Genomic DNA, 10,000 nt, shown 5'->3' on the forward strand with positions numbered 1-10,000 from the left:
ATTTACATTAGAGGAAAAACCAATCTGGAGAGTTTTGTGTTCGCTTTGCAGCACTTTATTTCTCTATCTATCTATCTATCTATCTATCTATCTATCTATCTATCTATCTATCTATCTATCTATCTATCTATCTCTCTGTCCGTCCGTCCATCCGTCTTGTCTTGTCTTGTCTTGTTTTGTCTTGTCTATCTATCTATCTATCTATCTATCTATCTATCTATCTATCTATCTATCTATCTATCTATCTATTTTTCTTTGTAATTATATTACATGTAAATTTGGATATAGTAATGTATTAATAATAATAATAATAATAATAATAATAATAATAATAATAATAATAATAATAATAATAAAAGCAACAACATCCTTTGATCTTTTCATTCTTTCTTATACCCTCTATCTATTGGATCCGATTAGCTCAGATGAACGACAGACTATTATTAATTCATCTGTTATAATACATCACAGTTTCTATAGCAACAGCTCATACACAGCACAGGGACTTCAAATTTTCATTTCAATTTCATGTTCTGTTTTTTATTTTTTAACACTGCCTTTCTATTCTCTCTCTCTCTCTCTCTCTCTCTCTCACTTCCTGCCTCAGATCTCGGATGCGTTGATTAAACGTGTTCAGCTCTCTCAGGATCAGTGGGTTAAAGGCGCTCTGGAGCCGAAGGTTTGCCCCGAGTTCAACCTGAGCCTCAACACCGACCCTCTGCTGCAGGCCATACTACAGCTCGACTTTATCCAGAGCCGGGGTATAACACACACACACACACACAACATTGCAACTGCACTCCATCGTTTCATCATATCTTTTCATCTTTCATCAGTTCTTGGGGACCTCAAATAAATGTCCCATGATCCCTCGGTCAGCTTGCGGCTTTAAAACCCCACCGTCCGCTTTGTTCCGTATCATGTTTCAGATTCTCACACTCGGGAGTCTCCGTTACCGAGACAAAAACACGCCGGCGTCCGGAACGAGACGCAGAGCACAGGAGGTATTTCAGAACCTCGAGTGTGCACCTGAAATATCCCTCTTCCCTTCCCGCTGAGGATAATAAGCTACCTTACTGTGCTGATCTGTAACTAGCATGCTAAGTCGCCTACAGTCTGGTTTACATCCTGACTTTAAAGGGAAAGTGCTAATGTAAAGATTAGTCTAATTTAAGCTAGCACCATTACTCCCTTGCTAGCATGCTAACATTTGATTCTCTTTATTAAAGGTAACAGTCACAGAGGCAACAGTAAACTGGGTAGCATTTGAAAAAGCTAGTTTCAACGTAAATGTGGATTATGTAAATACCTTAATCGGCTAGCTATCAGTTAAATTACAAAATCGTGCCGAAATATAGATGCTAAAGAAATGCTGTAGATGATGACAGCGTTTAATGATAACTGGCATTCTAGGAGGAATACTAGCTAGATATATAAATGACTATGAATGTTAGTATCATGTTCATAGTATTTAAGAAACTATCTAACTTTCCATTTAATTATCATTAAACCCATCAGCACAGAAAGGCAACTTCCGTCGCAGCGTCTGCGCTCTGAGCCAAAGCCTATCCTCATGCATGATACCTCACCCTCACCCTCACCCTCACCCTCACCCCAGCACTTTTCCCTCCTCCAGTACCACCGTATCTGTCTTCCCCTTCCTCCTGAACACTATGGTGATGTCTCAAATCATTGTGTATTTCAGTAGAGATCCCCGGAGCCCCTCCTGCTCCTTTACTGGAGCTGGAAAAGTGTTGCCTACGAAACAACAGCGCCACTCTGGCCTGGAGGATAATTACACCTCAGCCGATGCCTATGGAGGGCTATATCCTGGAGCTGGATGACGGAAACGGTGGACAATATCGGGTGTGTAGGAAGCTTTGTAGCAAGATTTTTAAACCTCCAGGAACAAAGATAGGATTTTATAAAAATATACGTTTATATTTATATACGCTAGCAAAAGGTGCTGTTTGGACCAATCTAATAAGCAGCTAGGTGGGTGTGGCCTAATATTTTAATGAGCTTGCTTGCATCGTTGATATGATTTGATATCCTATTCCTTACATACTGTATATTTATATTGTTGCTGTTTATATATAATATACAAATGCAATTTTCTAGCTTTCTGCACTCTGCTAAGTTAGCAAAAACATCTTTTAGCTTCTTGAAGTACTTTTGAATATCTTTGCCTTCTGTCCTTCAAACACTGAAAAACAACTTTGTAGATTTTATTTCACAACAAATCCGTGAAAGTTTTTTTTTTTCTTCCACTCCGAATGCTCAAGACACAAGCTTCTCACAAGTTCAGAACATTTCGTTTCATCTCTGCATTTATAATGAATAGCAAACATGCTGCATATTCCTGCATCGTTACCAAATGTTTTTCTCTCCTTCTTTCTCTCCGTCTCAGGAGGTGTACGTGGGGATGGAGACAGTCTGCACGGTTGATGGTCTCCACTTCAACAGCTCCTACAATGCTCGGGTCAAAGCCTACAACTCCATCGGGGTCGGGGCTTACAGCAAGACTGTGGTCTTAAAGACATCTGATGGTTTGTCGTTTTTCATCCACACGCCTTTTTATCACACTTCCTGACTGTAAACAAGAAGGACCCCTGCTGAGACGCAGTAATTATTGCCTAAGGAATACTCTTAGTTACTGCTGAGAGACTAAGGATCTTTCACTTGTACTGATTAGAGAATGCAGAACTTAATCACTACTGAGCTAGCAAAGCCATTTTTATGATCTTACCTTTCTGTCAATGTGTCTTTCGCAGTTGCCTGGTTCACCTTTGACCCTACCTCAGCGCACAGGGACATTGTTCTGTCCAACGACAACCAGACGCTGAGCTGCAATAGCTACGATGACCGTGTGGTGCTCGGAACGGCTGCTTTCTCCAAAGGAGTCCACTACTGGGAGCTCAGCATCGATCGCTACGATAACCACCCGGACCCTGCTTTCGGTGTGGCGCGCATTAACACGGCAAAGGACGCTATGCTTGGGAAAGATGATAAAGCCTGGGCCATGTATGTGGACAACAACCGTTCATGGTTCATGCACAACAACTCGCACACCAACAGGTAGGTGGTTTAGAGCCTTGAGATTTGAGACACCAGGGTTCCAATGCTTTTTCTAGGAAGTTGTTCTGTAGACATGCTTCCACAGCTTTGGGAGTCTACCAAGCTAGTAGGCATATCTGTCTCTGGTGCTTCCATCAAGCAGTATTTACACCACCTGCACCAACATTTGTGGTCTATAGACTGAAATATAGTTTCTAGGCTTTTCTTGCTGTCAAGATGACTCTTAAACACACTCTTAAGCAAACTTTCTTCGCAACAAAACTAACTCCTGTGATCGAGATCAGTGACACTTGGTTAATCCCAGTTGTTATCACTTTCCCTAACCAGCCAGAGAACCCTAAGATTGTTACAACACTGATGTTGCTCCTCAAAGACTGAGGTAGCATCTAGACAAAATGACCTCTGCTACAAAACTTAAGCTAAAGATTTTAACTTTGTCAATAATTTTCTCTCTCCTTCTGTCCAGGGCTGAGGGGGGAATAACCAAAGGCTCAACTGTTGGTGTTCTCCTGGACCTGATGAAACACACACTTACATTTTTCATCAACAAAGAACAGCATGGCCTCGTGGCCTTCGAGAACATGGAGGGTGTGTTTATGCCTGCAGTCAGCCTCAACCGTAATGTACAGGTATGGTACTTGAACATGACCTCACATTTTCAACAGGTTAAAGGGGTTACGAAACAACAAATAATTGTTTCCGGGACATTCCACAACATTAAATGAATTTTAAAAAGTATCAGCAAATTTCCAAAAGGATAAAGCACTGGGGCAACATTGTTTACAAGTAGGTAATCAGGTCTGTTTTACAGCATGCTCCATCCCTTACAAGTCAAATGATGGTAGGTTCTGGACAGGTTCTGGGTGTAGCCCATGTTTGTTTGGCTGGGTGTTTGTGGATCATGTCTTTTTTCAAAAATGTCTGGTCAAATCATCTGTCCAGAATCATAACCATAAACAATGGTACTTATGGCACTTCTTTCTGTTTTGTAGGTGACCCTAATCACAGGCTTAGAAGTACCAAAGAACATCAAATAATGACCTCTGACCTGTGGGAACGAGGTACATCTCAAACAGTTGTACCCCTTGGTTCTTTTTCTTCATGAGGCAAAGCCACATCTCAACGCCATTTGGTTGGAGATGAAAGACTTCTTAAAAACTACATCTCAAAAATATTTGTTTTTTTCCACATTCCTAAGGGAATCTCAGTGTGTACAATCAGAACTCATGCTGTTTACAGTAAACTCATCCCAGGAGGCGTTTCCTAGAGGATCAGGAAGCTTTGAAGGAGAGTTATGTCTGTTTATCCAAACTTCATCCATCAGTGTTCTTCAAAACGTAAGCTTATCCTGGTTATAAATGTTTAGCTGATGTAGACGCTGAAGCATTTATTGGTGAAATTCTTGCTTGATAGGTCACTGGGGTCAGATTGACTAACCAGTGCTGTGACCTACTTGCTGTATACAGTGTGGTGTATCAACTCAGTATAGCCGATTTTTTTGCAAAGTGGCAACTGTGATAAACAATTGTGAAACTGGTTTTCATGCTTTGCTCAACCTTACCAAATTCCAGCACAAATTCGGCTGCATAGTCTTTAATGGTTCTTTGGATTAGCATGTTGGATTTCTGGAATCAGTGTAAAATTGGAGTGGCCAAACAGCAAGATGAGCTACCAAACAATGCTGGGATATTTATTTAGCCAGTAAATTATTAAAGTAATATCTATTTGATGCACCATTGCATTACCTAATCTTCTGTATATACAAATCATTTGGGGTCTGTAGACTTTAAATGGACTGAACATTTAATCAAGATCATCTATGAATGTTTTTCTCCATTAGCAGAACCTGGGACTAAAGATTCTGTGTATGGCCTTAAAACAAAGCATTTTAGTAAGCTCAAAAGTTCCACTGTGGTGGCAACAGTATACCAATGATTGTTCAGAATTTAGGTTGAAAGGATACCGAACCCAATGCAGAATCCCAAAGTATTCTTTGGTTTGTCCCACTGGGGAAACCCTCAAAGATTCTAGGCAGAACTTAAAAAGACGGGTTTTAATATGCTACAACCCATAACCATCCAAAGAACCTGTTCTGTATTTACAGAACCTGCACCAACATTTAGAGGTGAGATGCAATGATAGTTTCTAGGCTTTTTTGACTCCAACAAACTCTCTAACAAAACTTTCTTCAGAATGATCATTGATTCCCATTTGCCATCTTTTTCAATGGTATATCTTGAAGACTGAAGGGTTCATTGGTTTGTCCCATTAGGGGAACCCTTAAAGATTCCCTGGATCCTCAAAAGCGAGGGATTTTATTTTACAGTCCATAACCATCCAAATAACCTTCTGAGGGACCTTGTTTTAAGATTGTTGATAAGAACACAGGTCCCTCCTGGGTGATACTATTGGGGATGACTTTCTGATCAAAGTTTGTTCAGTAAAACTGCCTCATCCCATCAATAACTATTATAGCTGCCAATTACCAGTGTTTATAATCTTTGAAAAAAAAGAAGGTTACATCTAAAAGTCTAAAGCATCCTTTGGTTTGTTCCACCAGGGGAACCCTTAAAGAGTCTATATAGAGCCTCATAGTAGAGGGTATCTCTCCCAGTACCATAACCATCCAAAAACCTATTAAGAACCCCTTTTTTTTCTAAGCCTATTTGAAGGACCCATGACCCCCAGGGTTTCGGGAATGGCTTTGTTTGGTGGCACTATTGTACCGTGTATTCTTGAACCATCTAGCAAATCTTGGTTCTTTTCCAAATGAGGAACCTTTAAAGATTCTGCATAGAACTTTGCAAAACAGGGTTTCCTTTTTCCTTTAACCATCCAATAGTATACACTGATGATACATGACCCCATCCGACTTTCTTAGGCTTTCTAGAGGGTCCCAACTTGGTGGTAAAGTTTGGACAAACTGGTGGAACTGCCCTTCAACAATACTTGCTACAAAACAACTTTACACAAATCTCAGGTTTAAAATACTCAGCCGGGCGGTGATCCAGACGCAGATTAGACTTTTACACTGCCGTAGTTAGAAAACCGTTACATACTAGGCTAAAGTCTGAGTCTGGAGATCAGGACCATAGAGGATCTTTCATCTTTGGTCTGGTTCTCTTAAAACATTCAAGAAGGTGTACACACATGTAAATTGCTAACCTGGTACTTGGTGCCAAAAAGAACAAACCGCAGATGGAAACGAATGATCGTAAATATAGGAATATCATTTGCTGCTTGTAATTAGACACGTACTCAACCCTTCAGGATCCGACACCGGAACCTTTCACACTGTGATATATATGGAAAAAGCGAATAACATTCCAGAGTAATTTCTCTATTCTATTCCTCTCCCTGATATTTCTGCCCTTGTTTTTTTTTTCTTCTTCTCGTGTGATTTCTATGCTGTATATTTTAACAGTATTGTAAGGAAGCTTCTTTTTATTCTGCATGGTACACGACGGAGCCGATACGGCTTGAGCATGAGGTTTAATGATCTTATATTATACTTGTGTTGTATATATAGTGTAACGAAACGCAGAGTGGAAAGCGTCACGCTCTGGTGCGGTTCGAAAACTACAAGGTGTGCTACGATTTTTTTCAATTTTGTTTATTTATTTATTTTTTTGTTTATTTTTTTTTTGAACCAACTGCTTAAGCCTTAAGCAAAAAGAGCACAGACACGTCACAAGTCAGAATCGCACCAAACTTTTTGCAATTAAAGTCTAAATAAATTGTGCAATGAGAAACATTTGTAAATTGTTACTGCAAAAAAAAAAACCAGACATTTAATTTGTTGTAATATAGTCATTAGGTATGACGCTTCAGCAGTTCTTTGGGCACGTCGGTACATTTGAGGATTTCAAGTAAATAGTGAGATACTCGCCTCAACGTGGATCAAATCAACGCTCTTAAACTCCTCATGGTATCACCGGACAGTATAAAGTGTGTTACAGAAACACAAACAGACTCAATTATGATGTGTATGATGCCCAGCCCTTGAATGTACACTATGTTGCCAAAAGTTTTGGAACATCTGCCTTTACATGCACATGAATATGGAATTGTCCCGCCCTTTGCAGCTATAACAGCTTCAACTCTTCTGGAAAGGCTTTCCACAAGGTTTAGGAGTGTGTTTATGGGAATTTTGGACCATTCCTCTAGAAGAAGTGCATTTGTGAGGTCATGTACTGATGTTGGATGAGAAGGCCTGGCTCACAGTCTCCGCTCTAATTCATCCCAAAGGTGTTCTAGGGGGTTGAGATCAGGACTCAAGTCAAGTTCCTCCACACATCCATGTCTTTAGGGACCTTGCTTTGTGCACTGGTGTGCAGTCATGTTGGAACAGGAAGCAGTCATCCCCAAACTGTTCACACAAAGCATGACACTGTCCAAAATGTCTTGGTATAAAGCTGAAGCATTAAAAGTTCCTTTCACTGGAACTAAGGTTCCGAGTCCAACCCCTGAATTAAATGATTTAGAGAGGTGTCCCAAAACTTTTGGCAATATAGTGTACATCTTTTCCTTGAGACGGTTTCTTCATGAGTCGCAAAACACAATCATATGACACCTAGTGGTCAAAAGTGAGAACTGCAACAAGTGCTAATAGAGGTCGAGTGAGGCAGGTATCACGCTGCCCCATGCTCAGGGGGAAGAGCATCAGACAGGACAGTTAATAGGATAGTAAAAATAAATACATAAATAAATTTTGCAGCTCAAAAGATCTTAAGTACGTCCCAAATCGCATGCTTGAGCACTGCTGTGTAGTATAAATAGTGTTGAGTGTTTAAGGTTGGACACTTCATGAACCCAGTTCCACTTCTCTTCTAGAATTAGTGCACTGGATGCTGGAGTATGTAGTGCTTAGTGTAAAGGCATGAGGTTTGGGACACAGCCTTTATTTTACTTCAATGCTGTATATTTAAATGATGCCAATTTTTCAAATAAATTTCCATTCCTACTTGATTTCTGGAAAGCTGTCTGGTCTTCACCCCAGAAATGACCAGAACAACCCCCCCACCCCCCACCTTCATGTGAGTAGGTCAATCCCGTGCTACACCCCGGCGTGAATCCTGAGCCCGTGTTTTTCCAGGCTGTGACGTGATTGGTTTGTTTTTTCTACTCTCGTCTGGTTTTGTTCCCTCCCCCTGCCAACGTGGACGTTTTGTACCCCCGTGTGGTTTGTATCTCACATTACGACTGCAGTCTCATTATTGAGTGTCATACAAAAGTGTTGTCTTTTTGTTTTCTCCCGCTCTTTTTCATAAATGAGTAAAACTGTGATGGACGAAACACGAGTCTGGGGGTTTCATTTAGTCAGTCTTTATTTTTTTTAAGTCTGAGACACACACACACACACACACTTTAAAGTAATTGATCATATTTTGTCAACATCAAGTATCAGTGGATTTCTATCAAGCCTGGTGATATTTCTTCACTTCTACCCAGAATGCACTGCTCAGCATGTATTTCAATGACAGGTTGCAGTGGTGATTCAGATCAGGCCTGGTTAAGCAGCAAAATCCCTCTCTCTCTCTCTCTCTCTCTGTCACTCACTCAATCGTTCTCTCAATCACTCGTTCTCTCTCTCTCATTCTTTATCTCACTCACCCATTCTCTCTCTCTCTCACTCTGTCAGTTTCTCATTCTCCTTCTTATTTTTCACTCACTCATTCTCTCTCTCTCACACACTCGCTCGTTCTCTCTCTCTCTCTATTTCTCACTCATTCTCTCTCTCACTCGTTATCTCTCATTCGCATATTCTCTCTCTCACTCATTCATTTTCTCTCTCACTCACTCACTTATTCTCTCTTGCTCTCTCTCACTCACTTGTTCTCTCTCTCTATTTCTCACTCACTTGTTCTTTCTCTCTTTCACTCACTCATTCGTTTTCTCTCTCTCTCTCTCAGTCTCACTCAATTGTTCTCTCTCTCCCTCTCACACACTTGTTCTCTCACTTACTCTCTCTCTTGCTCCCTCCATTCTCTCTCTCTCTCTCTCTCTCTCTCTCTCTCTCTCTCTCTCTCTCTCTCACTTTCTGACTTTGCTGTTTAACTTCTGAATGTCCTTTGAGCTCAGCAGCAGCATGCCGTTCTTGAAGCGGCCCACGTGTCCCGTCGGTTCTGCTGCGGAGGAACCGGGCTGGCGTTTCACGTTCCTGTAAACAAACATACCACAGAAACGTAGAAATAAACACGTATACCATTATCTATCTATGTAGATATAAATTCTATTTTTATTGTAATTCTATTCCTACTCTATTCTCATTCAGTTCTAATGATGGTGTGTGTTGCATTGTGTACAGTTGTGTATCTGATAGTTAGATTTAGAACAGAAATTTATCGTACTTTTGCTTTCCAGAGGATTTCTTCTTCTTTTTCTGCGTGTCCTGTGTGTCAAAGCACATGGGGGTTAGTCAGATCTCTCACACACACACACACACACACAAATACACAACAAACATCACATGTGCACACACACAAATACACAACAAACATCACATGTGCACACACACAAATACACAACAAACATCACATGTGCACACACACACACACAAATACACACCAAACATCACGTGTGCACACACACACACACACCAAACATCACGTGTGCACACACACACACACACCAAACATCACGTGTGCACACACACACACACCAAACATCACGTGTGCACACACACACAACAAACATCACGTGTGCACACACACACACAACAAACATCACGTGTGCACACACACACAACAAACATCACGTGTGCACACACACACAACAAACATCACGTGTGCACACACACACAACAAACATCACGTGTGCACACACACACAACAAACATCACGTGTGCACACACACACAACAAACATCACGTGTGCACACACACACACATACAACAAACATCACGTGCACACACACACACACA

At 40.9% G+C, this 10,000-nt stretch overlaps 2 protein-coding genes across 5 annotated transcripts in view; one reads left to right on the plus strand and one right to left on the minus strand.

Moving 5' to 3' along the window:
- Nucleotides 1-8,383, plus strand: part of LOC131354612 (E3 ubiquitin-protein ligase TRIM9) — a 26,194-nt gene extending 17,811 nt beyond the window's left edge. The window contains exons 5-11 of one of the 3 annotated variants that reach the window (XM_058392468.1): nucleotides 608-761; nucleotides 930-1,004; nucleotides 1,706-1,866; nucleotides 2,411-2,549; nucleotides 2,775-3,078; nucleotides 3,545-3,707; nucleotides 4,071-8,383. In XM_058392468.1, the coding sequence (XP_058248451.1) occupies nucleotides 608-761; nucleotides 930-1,004; nucleotides 1,706-1,866; nucleotides 2,411-2,549; nucleotides 2,775-3,078; nucleotides 3,545-3,707; nucleotides 4,071-4,115 (1,041 nt within the window). In that variant the 3' untranslated portion in view covers nucleotides 4,116-8,383. The remainder of the gene's footprint in view (nucleotides 1-607; nucleotides 762-929; nucleotides 1,005-1,705; nucleotides 1,867-2,410; nucleotides 2,550-2,774; nucleotides 3,079-3,544; nucleotides 3,708-4,070) is intronic. The other 2 variants (XM_058392470.1, XM_058392469.1) reach the window with 2 other exon arrangements.
- A 266-nt stretch (nucleotides 8,384-8,649) lies between these two features.
- lg06h1orf131 (linkage group 06 C1orf131 homolog) overlaps nucleotides 8,650-10,000 on the minus strand; it is a 12,593-nt gene continuing 11,242 nt past the window's right edge. For both annotated transcript variants that reach the window (XM_058392473.1, XM_058392472.1), the window contains exons 6-7: nucleotides 9,429-9,469; nucleotides 8,650-9,238 (exon numbers count right to left, since the gene is read on the minus strand). In XM_058392473.1, coding sequence (XP_058248456.1) covers nucleotides 9,112-9,238; nucleotides 9,429-9,469 — 168 coding nt within the window. In that variant the 3' untranslated portion in view covers nucleotides 8,650-9,111. The remainder of the gene's footprint in view (nucleotides 9,239-9,428; nucleotides 9,470-10,000) is intronic.

The sequence above is a fragment of the Hemibagrus wyckioides genome, linkage group LG06 (genome assembly GCF_019097595.1).
Source record: "Hemibagrus wyckioides isolate EC202008001 linkage group LG06, SWU_Hwy_1.0, whole genome shotgun sequence".
In the NCBI taxonomy this organism is placed as follows: Eukaryota; Metazoa; Chordata; class Actinopteri; order Siluriformes; family Bagridae; genus Hemibagrus; species Hemibagrus wyckioides.